The sequence below is a fragment of the Lethenteron reissneri genome, chromosome 25 (assembly GCF_015708825.2).
Source record: "Lethenteron reissneri isolate LAM-NWPU_2019-01 chromosome 25, ASM1570882v1, whole genome shotgun sequence".
NCBI classification, from domain to species: Eukaryota; Metazoa; Chordata; class Hyperoartia; order Petromyzontiformes; family Petromyzontidae; genus Lethenteron; species Lethenteron reissneri.
Window position 1 is genome coordinate 3,008,847 of NC_083803.1, and position 13,706 is coordinate 3,022,552.

At 46.1% G+C, this 13,706-nt stretch overlaps 1 protein-coding gene across 1 annotated transcript; it reads right to left on the reverse strand.

Moving 5' to 3' along the window:
* Nucleotides 1–359: 359 nt before the first annotated feature.
* LOC133347026 (rho-related GTP-binding protein RhoQ-like) lies at nt 360–10,361 on the reverse strand. Its single transcript, XM_061558913.1, has 5 exons — nt 9,523–10,361; nt 6,178–6,236; nt 4,729–4,893; nt 3,970–4,065; nt 360–3,297 (listed from the first exon to the last, which is right to left on the reverse strand). Exons 1-5 carry the CDS (start codon nt 9,761–9,763, stop codon nt 3,157–3,159), a joined length of 702 nt encoding a protein of 233 aa, XP_061414897.1. The 5' UTR covers nt 9,764–10,361; the 3' UTR covers nt 360–3,156.
* Between the last annotated feature and the right edge of the window lie 3,345 nt (nt 10,362–13,706).

The window sequence follows — 13,706 nt, forward strand, 5'->3', positions numbered from 1 at the left end:
GGGGAGTTTCTGCGGCAGGAAATTGGCCCCATAGCCGGCAACATTACATACTGCTCATGTTTTCCGTATTGACAGAATCAATGGTGTTGTTTATCGCTTCAGCCTTTGGGGGGGGGGCGGGGTGGGGAGATGGAAGTGGGCCGATGGTTTATTTTGTTTGACAGCAATTGAAGTGTCTTACTTACTCAGGGAGGTGTAGGATAGAGCTCTTCCTGCCCCCAACATCAGCCCAAATAGCCAATGAAGACAGCCTGGGCAGTGCAGCCCAGCACATCCCACCCACGAAGGTCACAAATAAGCCATGACCACTACATTCATCACGCAAAGTGAATTCAATATTTATCGTTCAATATATTAGTACGGTAGGTCAGTGCCAGATTATCCTAGTAGCAGAAGCAGCATATGCTACGGGCTCCGCACTTTCAAGGGCCCCGCGCTAAATGCTTTCGAGCTATCAATTCCGGTTCAGTGATTCTGCACTTGCTCTATTACTATAGTACTGTACCGCCTTCAACTTTTATGAACGACTGGGTGTTTCAGGTTAGCGATTTGTCATTATCTGGCTGTACAGCAAATAAAAAAATACAATTCCTTTACTATGCAAGTTAACAATTAGTGTTATATTTACGTGTTATTTTTTATAACATGTGCTACAAAGCTTAATCTGGCACTGCGGTCGGTATTAGCTCATATTCACAGCAGTGTATGCCACATTTTCCTAACGACAGAAAGTAATGTGTAAATATAGATAAATAGACAATGCGTCAGCCATAGACACATCGAAAATAATATTTTTATTTGTTTTACAGTGTTGCTTAAAAGTGTTTGAATACCATACAGTTTTTTCATATTTGGTGCTGTTAACATTCTAACACAGCAAACATTCGAAATGGATTAATTAGCTGATGAAGGCTGGCAGAAGTGTTTTGGTTTCGTGGTCCTTTTAAATAAATATTTGTGGTTAAGCACAAGCACTGCCGAGGCATCGGGAGGGTGTTCACTGCATGAGAGATATGTGCACTGTAGGGTCAACACCGTAGGGTCAACACCGTAGTGTTGACCCTACAGAAACACGTGTGTGTTGGTGTACATAATGCATAGGATGATGCCATTTACTGTAGTGAATGGGTATAATCAAGTGAATGTCTCGTAATGTTTAGCAAACGTGGGATTTCTTTAAAGCGATATTTGTAACCGAGTGCTGCAAGTGACCGTATGCTACACTGCATTTAAACATTTACAAGTCGTTTGCACACAATGCCTAACACGTGGGATTATTTAATTGAGTAAAAACATGCCTATTTAGCATTGACAAATATTATTCAAGAAAAGTGTTCCACTGTGTCATAAAAAAAGCATAATTTCTTTGAGAGCACATGTTGTTGTTTTTTTTAAGAAAAAACCTGGAGCCATGCCTTGTGGCGGTCACACATGGTGCGCTCTCCACTTCGACTCCCCACAATTAGCCAGAGCGTACCAGGGCTGGGCCTGGCGTCGCTACTTCCTCAGTAGCCAGCGGCAACGACTTTTTGTTTCATCTGCTCGATGTGACTTTAACGAGCTGCGGTGGGGGGGGAGGTAGAAAGTCTCATTTGTGCTGAGCACGTGGAGCGGTGGGGCTGCCGTTGTGTCACAACAACGCAGTCGTTCAGGGTCGACGGAGAAGGCGCAGCAACGATGATGCGGCGGCAGCGATGGCAACATCAGGGCTAAGGAGGTGCCACGTCAAGAGTCACCGGTGAACATCCGACGACAAAGAACCCAGGGAACGCGCCCTCAGCGCCGGCAGCAGAGAGCTCTTGACACAAGAAACCTCTCGAGGGCGAAGAGCGGCTTCACTCAAGTTGAATGGCACATTGGCAAAGCGACAGGATCATAGACAGAGGCCTGTACGGCAGCAGAGCACCGAGTTGTGATATTACAAAGCACGAGCAAAATAACAAACAACAGCATCAGCAGCATATTTGATGGCATATACAAACACGGCAGCAATCTACACGGCAGAAAGTGGCTCAATTATTGTGTTTTCATTGTGTCTTTATTTTATTTCAACCTGGGGTGCCCTTCATGGGAGTGCGAGACATGCCAGATTGTTTTAGAAGGTAAATAATCGAAACACAAATTAAACACGGGCACGTATGTACAACTACTTTGTTTCATCAAACCTTTGTATTTACTAACATTTTTTTTTGCGATTGAGAACCAAAGGGGTGCAAGGCTGCAGTAGAGGTTAAGAATCACTGGTTTAATGGATCCTTAAAACACAAATGCATAAGTGTCACGATACGTATAAAATATAACTTTATTTTCACTTTCACTAGCTTCCAAACTCTTCTTCGAGGAGAAACATCATCTTACAAAGGTATCAAAGGCACCACGGCACAAAACATTCGATTCTACAAAAAAATAGAGGATTTATTTTTTGAACATCGCATTGCATAAAATGTGCACGGCATAAATGCACTCAGCCCTGGATCGATAATATCGCTTCATGAGGACATCACGTCATTTTCAAACAACAAGGGCGTTTTATTTAAATGATTGCATTGTAACAAACTCTATTGTCAAATACATAGAAAAAAGTTCCAATGGAATTTTCATTTCCTTCAGAAAACGTCTCAAATAATGTGCTGTTAAAACAATGCCATATGCTAAGTAAAAAGAGCTTACAATTTCTCGTAAAATTGAATACTGAATAAAATATCAGATTCCAGAAAACGTTACAATATAACATTTTCAGATGTCAAAGTGAAACCTTGAAACACCAACAGCTCTTGTACATATTTCAATGCAAGTCATGTCGAAGCACAACACATACACCATATTTTAAATATTCAGATTGAAATGTTTCATTTGTAAAAATGAAACTCAACACAGCTATGACCGAAGGTTTAATTAAAATGATATGAGCACTATGCATCGTCTTCTTTTCCCTGTCTAAATCAACCTTTCATGAACTTCTCATCTTTAGAGCTTTTGAAAGCCGAGCATTCACTGCTCACGGTGCAGTCATCGAATATTGTTAAATGCTGTGATCGGCTTCAGAAGCTTCATCTCCAGCTTAGCGCTACTCGGATTGTCAGGAATTGCCACCTCCTACAGCGTCTGCACTTGTCCGTGTGCCGCCGACAATCCTTGTCGCGGACGTGGGCCCACTCACGTGATGGTGCAGCAGCGGCAACGCGTCGAGCGCTTGCATTTTTTCCTCTGCAGAATGGTCAGGATGGCCTCGTCAAACACAGCCTTGAGCCCCTTCTGAGTGAGCGCCGAGCACTCCAAGTAGCAGTGCGCACCTATCTGAAGGATGAAAATTAAGCAAGAGTTAGGCTGCAATCATTCCCGTTAACTGCCTTAAGGCAAACCCCCCCCCACCTCCTACGCATTCCACAAGTAGTGACTAATCCCATATCTGCATTTCCCATAAATATGCTAAATTTATCTTGATATGCAAATTCCTTTTTCAAGGCGCCCCTTCTCCCCTCCAACCCAGCTTAAATATACGCTGCCAAGCGTGGTGGTGCCCATTCAGATGCTGTCTTTCCGACAGACCTGTTCTTCACCTGAGGACGGCTGCTTGCGTTGTGGCCGAAACGTCGTGAGAATTATTTTATTATGTTTTATTTTTATAATTTTATTATTTCCCTTCTACGTGACTTTACCGAAAGAACCAAGAAGATGCCTTAAGGCAGCGGTGGAAAATCCACATTCCTGTGGCAGGGGGATGAATGTATCCATACGACAACCACTGCTACCTTCCCATCAAGTGGTGAGATGAACCAAGGGGTGATTCCAATCATTTTTACATGACCCTTAAAATGGAATCCGACTACATCCGCAATGAGAGCACGCTATCGATCCCTACCATATCCCCCATATCACTGGGCAGCAGTGTTGCCGCGGTGAAGGGCACGGTAATGCCTCTTGAGATTGTATCATTCCCCAGCACAGCAGCGTCCTCTGTGCGCGTACCTGCTTTGCGAGCTTCACTCCTTGTTGGTGAGTCATAGGCTTCTCCTTCAGCTCTTTGAGTCTCATGAGGGTTTTGGTTGCATCTCGCAGATCAATCTGAAGGCATCGTTTACAAAAAAACGGCTATGTGAAACGCTGCGTAGATATGGATTGTGACAAAGTTTAAGGAATGCCTCTGATTTGCACACAAAAATGCAGTTAACCATTAAACATCTTTACAAACAAACGTTAGATAGTCACATACATTTGTATGGTCTTAATTCACTTAAGGCTAATCACTCTTTTCCAAAAATATGCTGTTGTAGCGGTGTATAATTATAGACACAATTTTCCCTGTGTGGCGGGATAATACGTGAGCAGGCCGGCTTCGTGTGTTCAAGTTCAAGTTCATTTATTAGGTATAGCCCTGTGAGCCTTTCGGCTCTTGAATCGGGTGCAACCGCAACAAACAAAAAAATGAACAAAAAACATCTTAAAGTGAATATGTGACTGAGTGCAAACAGAAAATCCAAGAAAAGACAGTAAAATATTGCAGAAAAAGCACCGTACACAAAAATGTGCAAAAATCCCAGTGGGATGCAAGTCAAACAACAACAACAATCACAAGACAACTTAGATTAAGCCATCAGTCTAACTCTGTACTACAACAAACAAACATGGCCAATCCAAAAAACTTTTCGAAAATCACCAAAATAAAGTGGCGAGCTGCACTCGCGAGCTTTGTCTCTGCGTCTCGTTGGCTTCGTGCCCAGGACTTGCCTGCGTGCCGACCAGGAGGTATGGCACGTCTGGACAACAGGCCCTCAGCTCTGGGACCCACTCCTCCTTGACGTTGTGGTAGGAGGCCGGGTTCACCACTGAGAAGCAGATCATGAACATGTCCGTGTTTGGGTACGAGAGAGGCCGGAGCTGGTGATAGTCCTCCTGCACGCGGAGACCACGAAGCAAGTGTGGGTTATGAACTGCCTGGTGCCTTGTGTTTTAGTTTTGTCAGGACGTGTACTCCAGCAAAGGTCAATGTGCAGCCCTGTAATTGCTTGTTCATGCCACTGCTGGAAAAAGAAAGGACTCGAATAGGGGGAGCTTTAGTTGAGCACCTCCCTCAAGGGTTTGTGGCATACTCTTCCATGCTGGGCTGACGTCTTGAAAGAGGTGAGAGTATTCACGACTTATCCTAGCACACGTACCCTGTTAATCGACTAACTCTGCAACAATCAGTAGCATTCAAATGATTCTCATTGCTACAAAAACATATATAACATTTACAAATGGAATAAAGAATGTGTTCACCATATGTCTCAGAATGACAGTATGAGTTTGTTAAATTCAAAGCTTTCGTGACTGCAGGAATTACTCTGGTTCTTTCGGTAAAGTAACGTAGAAAGAAATTAAATTAAAATAATAATTATTAGAAATAAAGGGGAAAATATATATAAATATTTAATTTTTCCCAATTAAATAATGATCCCAATAATTATTTTATTCAATTTCTTTCTACGTGACTTTACCGAAAGAACCAAAGAGTATGAGTTTGTTTGTATTTCATATTTCAATTTTCTAATATGAAATAAAAGGTCACACATTTAAAGTTTTAACAGTGAAAGCAGTAGCAACGTTTTTATGTGTATATATAGCCATTAAGATGTTAAATTATACCTGTCTCTGCGGATATTTATTTCAAAAGAATGAATCATGCCTGCACATGTATTAAATCCTGCCAATATTTTTTGTGCGAAAATGGCATTTGGCAATTTTGCAAATGGCATAGCACCATATAACAAATACCTCCGCGGCAAATATTAACGTCCGGGTTTGCAAATATTTTACAGATGAAAAACAAATCTGAGAATTTTTTTTTTAACAGGTGGTGAACGACAGTGGGAGGGGGGGGGGGCGGTGCAGCGGGTGGGCGGGCGGGCGGTGCGGCACATGGGCATGCGGTCTTGGGGCTGTGCGTAATTGGCCGGGGCCCCCTCTCGTCCGTGCCAAGCTATGAATAGCACACATTGTGTCTGCCGCCGCCGCCACGTCACACGCTCTTCTCGGGAAGTCGAGCGAGCAGCGGAGGAATTCCGGCAGCCCCACCCCCCTCCTCCTCATCCTCCCTCTCTCTCTCTCACCCCCAGTGCAGTTCGTGGCACGGCGTGCTTACGTATTGAGACCGGCAATTCCTCGAGGAGCCCGCTACGAGTCATCTGCCGTACCCACCTGTCCCGCCGTGTCATAGAGAGCCAGGAGATAGCAACTTCCACCAACTTTCACATTCACTGCGGAGAGAAACGCGAACTTTACAATCCAGTAGTGAAGGTGATTTGCATCGATGAGCAGTGACATATGCCTCTGTGCCCTCGTCTTTCACGCGGTCTTATGTGTGTTTGTAAATAACCAAATGAATATCCATCAATCCTAATTTCATCGACAGGTCTTCTTGTGAGCATTGCGGTGTGAGAATCATCATTAACGGCCTCCGATAGATGATCGACGGTCGATCGGGACGCGAGATTATTTTGGTTACAGCGAGCAGTGCCCTTTTCAATATTTTAATCCTCGATTTGCCAATCGATCACCCGTGGCAAGTGAGCGTGAGTTGGCACTCTGGGTGTAATTGCTGTTGGTGCATGGAGCAATTTGTGACGGTATAGCAATGACTACGACAAGGGTGAGGGAAAGCTGCCCAGGAATCTCGCACGTCACGATGCCCCAAACGCAATTTTTTTTTTGCCATTTTGAAACAAAAATGTGTTATATTCTTGGTTCTTTCGGTAAAGTCACGTAGAAGGGAAATAATAAAATAATATAAATATAAAACAATAAAAAAATTCTCACGACGTTTCGACTGAAACACAAGCAATCATCTTCAGGTGTGAAAACCACAGCAATAAAATTTGAAAAAAGTGGCGGTTTTTCCTAAACGTCGTGAGAATTTTTATTGTTTTATATTTATATTATCTTATTATTTCCCTTCTACGTGACTTTACCGAAAGAACCAAGAATATGAATCCCTGCCGTCACGAAAGCTTTAAATATAAAAATGTGTTACTTTATAAGTCCTGTATACAACTGTACTTTCTTCATATTCTGGCAAATCGCCAGATGATGCTGGATGTAATTACCAGCGAAACGTCGTACTCACATTGTAAATGTTGTGGATTCACTCTCCAACACACCGGCGTTTTGTTTACGTGACAAATCCATTACTAATTGGCTGTGCCGGGTGGTGGAGGGTTACGACACATTCATACTTACGCGATCTAACCCAAAAAACTTTTTTGTGAAAAATATTGGTCGCGAAATCCTACGTGTTAAAGCGAACTGTCTTTTCTGTTTTGTTTAACGCTTTCGCAGGCGTGACGGGTTGTCAAGGGTGCGATAATTTCTAAATATGTATTCGGTGTAGAAATTGCCATTGGGCTCGAAAGTGGGAGCAGAACGACGTCTCAGCTCCCTGGCGATTCTATGAATCACATCAAAGTGTGGGTGACCATTAGAATATTGCATGGGGGGATATTTTTACGTAATCCTTTTGTAATCTATTCGAGTCAATTCATGATTATTCGTGTTCAATGTATGTGTACGACACCATTAATCAGGCCAATGTAGAACACAAATACGTTGCAATCCCCTTTGAATTAGAGAGACAGCAATATTTTTTTTCATTTCAGCAATTAACATAAAGCACTCACTACACATCGGCCGACCGTCTTCCTGTGTCGCCCTCTCGTTTGCATTGAGGGGAGCATACAGCCGTCGTGTGTGCTCCCGTGTCTGTCATGTCTCGCGTGTACCTTCTTGTGCAATATATTTTATCTCGTCTCTGCTGTATGTGCCGCTTGTTTTGTACAATCTTGTGCACTGTTCTGTCTGCCGTGATTACTTTCACGTACGGCGTTGTATTCTTTGTGCTATCTCGTCTGTCCTGTTTTTTTTACGTTTCGTTCATCAATATATTTTTAATCTCGTGTTGTGCGTCTCGTTCTCTCCATCACCTTGCGAGCCTCCCTGTGCTGTGTCAGGAAGCTCATTAGCGTGTAATTAACATATTCTTAGTGTTGCGAGTCATTGTTATTTACATTATTTGGTGATGTTACGTGGCGCAGAAGCACAATTAATACAAACAACATTAAGTCGCCACGTTCGTCAATAACACTGCCTTTAAAATTATATATAATAGGAGAAGTTTCGGGCAATGGCCCTCCTTTATATACTATGAAGAAGGGGCAGTCACATGAAACGTTGCTTATTATATGTATACATATATTTCTTTAAGGCAATGTTGTTAACGAATGTGTTGAGTTTAAAATATATATTATTATTATTTACATTATTTGATGACGATTTTACCGGGAGGTGTGCTGCTATTCGAGGAGTGAGACTCAGCAAAACGTTGAGCAACGCTGTGTTAAATTAAACTGTGGCTGACATACGTTTAGCAATTAAGAATACCATTATATACATTGTTTATAATATTTATTTTAGGATGTATAGTGTGCTAAATAGCTTAAGGTATGTAATTTGCATCTGTGGTAAATCTGATTTGTGAGTTATTTAATGGAATTTAATTTAGAAACGACGTTTAAGCAATATTTTTTTATGATTTTGTGTGTGTAGGAAGCATGAGAGAAAACATTAATTAAAGCAGTGTGTTCAATATCTACAAATAATCACGGTTAGACTTGAATGACATCATCCATAGAAAATCAACTCAACACACCCGTTAACAACAATGCCTTAATAGGAAATATATACAATTGGCGACGTTTCAGGCAACGATCTCTCCGTCCTTCTTCATAGCACATCCATAGAATGTTGTTCCAACCAAATCGTTATACCCCATTTCCATTTGTAATGCACGTGATCCCATAAATCATGATATACACACAATCACGTTACGCTTTGATGAGCTTTCGCGTTATAGGATCCGCAATATCCCGTCGTTGGTAGGGCTCATTTGATGGTAATGATGACATTATTACCATCACATTTACACGTATTATGCTGGGGTTTTTTAAATACCAAGCTTAAGGACGGGATGGACAAGATCGTACAATCCACAATGATGATGATGCATTCACGGTAACTAAGAACATACTGTACATTCGAAGTAAATGCCTGTGATATATATTTTTAAAGGTTTTCCAACAAATACATTTTTGTTTAAAACTCGTGCATCAACAAATCACAATGGGATCACTCGGGCGTCGTGAGGACACCGCGTGTCCGCGAGGAACTTGAGATGACGACACGTCGTGCTCGGGACTCCCCTTGGGAGAACACGAAGCCACCAGACCCCAATTAAAGAGACGGCGGCCGATTCAGCGCACGACAACTCGCTCACCGTGCAGGTCGCGCGTGTCTGCGCGAACGCCACGGCAACGCGGGTGATGACGACGCGGACCAGGCGATTCTACGTGCACGACTGCACAATGGGACAGGTGACTATACAGGGGGTGGTGATTTTGGGGCTTTGGGCGATTCCAAGCGACCAGACGACCATTCCCCACGGGCGAGGAGCTCGTCCAAGTGTCAGGCTGGACGCCGTTCTAGTGGCCGTACCTGCGTAGTGGTCGAACACGGTTGGCACGTACTGTTCCGGGAAGGCGTCGTTGGCGTAGCTCATGATGAGGCACGTCTTGCCCACGGCCCCGTCTCCCACCACCACGCACTTGAGCAGCTCGGGCGAGCGCTGAGCGACCCCCGTGGACCCTGCCTCGACGATTCCCCCGCCCGGGCCCCCCTCGCCCTCGTCCGACTGTCGGAGGCGGATGAGGCTGCGCGCGTCCGCCCTCCTCGCCATTGACCTCCCCAACCCACCCGGCAGAGGAGGGGGGGGGGGCGCTCCGAACCAAGCCGAAGCGAAGTGGATCGGGACGCGATGCACTCGGCGGTCCACCCTTTTCCTGCCCGGCTTCTCCACGGAGGGGACCTCGGGCGAGCGCGGTGGAGCGCGGCGACTTTTTACGCAGAGCGCGGTTTGTCCCCGCACGGGACTCCCCGCTCCCCCTCCAGGCGCATCATCGTGAGAGTTGCGTTCTCGCCGGGGTGTCGAGCAGCAGCGCGGAGAGCCCACGGGGTGAGCAGAGCGAGGGGACCTCTCGCTTGGAGTGCGCCGGCTCGGGGGGGCGGGGGGTGGCACCGGCTCGGCCAGGAGAGTGCAGAGCCCCTCGCTGTGGATGCCAGACGGCACTCTCGTCGGAGGATTGGGGAAAGGATCTGACCGCGTGAGAGTAAAGAACTCTCTCTCTCTCTCGCTCGGTGTGGGAGAGAGACGAATCCCTCTCGCTCGCTCCCTCGTCGCAGGAAGCCGAATTGCCCAGCCCCGAGCGAGGAGGAGCAACAGGGGAGGCCGTGACCCCGCGAGTCGCGGCACGGCGCCACAGCCGCGCCCGGACACAGCTACTCCCCTCTCGTGCCCCTCCCTGCTCGCCCCTCATCCTCCTCTCTACTGCTGCTCCTGTGCTCCTCCCTGCACCCTTTCCTCCCTGCTTCCTCCTACTGCTTCTTGCTCCCTCCTCGCGACTGCCCGTGTAGCCCCCCCCCCCCCCCCCCCCGTGAGGCAAGGCAAGTTCAACGGTGCCCAACGCGCCGGTTAACATATCAGGACGATAACAACGAACAGGGAGAGAAGGTGTGCGTCATCGTGGCTCATCGGTTCGTCTAAATTCTTCATTCATCGAGGTGACAACCCACGGAGGGCGCCATTCTCTTTCGCGAGGGAGACCTGGGACCACAGGGGGGGGGGGGGGGCAGCAAGAGAGGATTTCTGCAGCTTTTCTTTCCCGCTGTGAAACGACGGCGCGACTTCATCGGACAAGGGTGACAACATTGACGTGTGTTGGCGGGAGGGCTCGAGCCCAGTGCTTCTTCACCTTCACCGCAGCCTGCACCCCCCTCTGGTTCTCAGAAAGGGCATCTCGCACCCCCAGGGGGGTGCGTGCACCACAGGTTAGGGGCCGTCCATAAATGACGTCACGCGATTTTGGACGATTTTTGACCCCCCCCCTCTCGTCACACGGCGTCACAAAAAGTCAGACCCCCCCCCCTCAAATATGACGTCACAAAGCTCTGCCCCCCCCAAAAACATTTCCATTTTGAAAATATAACATGCTTCAAATCGCTTTAAACTATTGTCATTGTCGTGCGTATTTAATGTGGCGCTGCACTCTGATGTTGTAGGAGTGTTGTTATAACAATTCAATATTTATTTAAAGTTGCACATTTTGATGAGACGTCACATTTATCAACCCCCCCCTCCCCCTCGTCACACATCGCCACAAATGTCTGACTCCCCCCCCCCCCTAGGTGCGTGACGTCATTTATGGACGTCCCCTTAAGAACCACTGCTCTAACCTATAACACCCGGCAACATTTATCGAACAGACCACTCACTGCTCCTCCCTGCCGAGATGAGACTCGGAGAAGTTCAAACCGTTCCGGGGGTTTGGCTGCCGAAAACATTCTGCCGAAAAATATTGATACGCAAGGCTCACCGGCGCATGGAAGGTTACTTGACATTTCTACGTGGCGAGAGTTAAGTTGAGTCAGATGCCTATGTGTGTGTGTGTGTTTAATATTGTATTCCTTCGTATTTATTGGTGGAGAGGTTTAGGAGACTTCAGCTGAGTTGGTTGTGCGGGACCAAAAAAAAACTTCCGCCAACTCAGCCCCGAGAGTGCCGTTAGAGCAGCGAGAGAAGCTCCCGACATCCTGGTCACACTCACACATACGGGAGGCAATATCCTCTGCCCAAAATGTAAAACTAGTACTGTATTTAAACTCGTCGATGAAATAAAATGGGAGGGAAAGCTTAAAAGTGCTCGGTGAAGCATTTCGAGACAAATGGTTGAAATTGCACAGAAGGAGGGACACGTGGATCAGAGAACAAACGCAAATCAGAGACGAGGTATTGACAGTAAAACAAAAGTAAGTGGGCTTGTGCGGAACACGCCGTGGCTGGAATGCATGATGTTTCATGGACGACACAGGTGACAGAGTGGCAGTCAGAGGAGGCAACGCGCTTGAGAGGAGGACCGCGGCGGAGATGGAGCGATGAGCCAGATGGATTGAGGCGTCGTCGCAGGACCATGGCGGATTGCGACGGCGTACGAATGTGCGCCTTCCGTCAGGAGTGGATAGTCTGTGGCTGATGTACGTAGGTATGTTGAATATATTATTGGTTCTTTCGGTAAAGTCACGTAGAAGGGAAATAATAAAGTAATAAAAATAAAACATAATAATATGTTTATTTTATTTTATTATTTCCCTTCTACGTGACTTTACCGAATGAACCAATAATATGAATCCCTGCAGTCACGAAAGCTTTACATCGAAAAATATGTTGAAGATCTCTCGCACCGTATCGGAGGTGAGGGGGAAGAACAACAAACTAAACACAACAAGCGGTTCTAAATAAATCAGTTTTCAATCTAGTTGATTTAATAGTGCACAGCTTCAGTGGCTCCCTAATGTCGGAAGGAAGAGCGTTCCAGACGGCCGCAGAAGCGCCATGACCGAATTGAAACTCACGTGCCCAGGCTTAGCGTCACTTTAACCTGCGTGCTGTGCGCGTGCATGCGAAGCGAGGCTGCTACATCACTCCACGTAACATTGCGTGTGTGTACAACCCTAAGCCCGCAAGCTTCTTTGGTCGTCTCGGGAGACGGAGCGCAGCGGGCACAGACGGCACGGTACCGCCGCCCTGACACCGGCTCCGGTAACTCGAACCCTGCAACGCGCCTCCGCACAGGTCAGACGCACGCGTGCGTATCATGTTGTCAGGTATCGCGTTATCAGCCATTGCCCTTCAAGCTTCGGCTCTTTGTCTAAACACTGGTGGTCAGGAGGGAGGTAGGAGCTTTCGCGAGCTGCGATTGTGAGTTTGACTCCATTTTCGCTGTGCTGTGCCTAATGTATCAGGAGATGGCTTATTTCTTTCACATTCATCCACGCGACGAGTACTGGAATTGAACGAGCGCCGTTATTTTCAGACGTTAATTTTCGGATTAAATGTGCCGGTGATCACAGACATACGCCGATGACAAAATTAGTCTAATTGTGCCAGACCTCGGAGGCTAAGCAGGGTTGAGCATGGATAGTTCTGAGAAAGGTGGCCACCAGGGCTTGCCAGGGGTTGCAGACGGAGGCAGCACTGAACGTCACCCGTTCGTGTGCATGGTGGGGTTTCTTTTGGTATTCTGGTTTCATCCCACATGAAGCACAACTCAAACGAATGGAACTGACCAACCAACCCAATGCAGGACACCCCTCAAAACGGCATTGAGACTCAGTGAGGTGTTTATGGGTTAAATAATTGTCATTCCAAGCCACCCTTCTGGTTAGTGCATAAAAAGTCAATCAAGTATAGAATGGAACATAGTTGCGAACATCAATTCTGCCAATTGTGATATTCAGAAGAAAAATGCAATAACGTGGCTTTAAAATTGGGACTTCGTTGGACCCAGTACAGAAGCACAAATTAAAATATAACTCGACATTTTAGTCATTAACACTGCCCAATAACAGAGTGATACATAATGGGCTAAATATTTGGGGAATAGCATTTCTTCTAAAGTTTAAACGGGCTACACATGGTGGCCACGACGCTCACCTGCAATCCAGCAACTTGCAAGCGCGGTTGGTGAATCACACAGAACCCAATGAGCCACGCATCCGCAGTGAAACGAGATCCCATAAATAGCCAACACAGCAAGGAGGTTTTTGCTCACCTATGCGACCAGCTC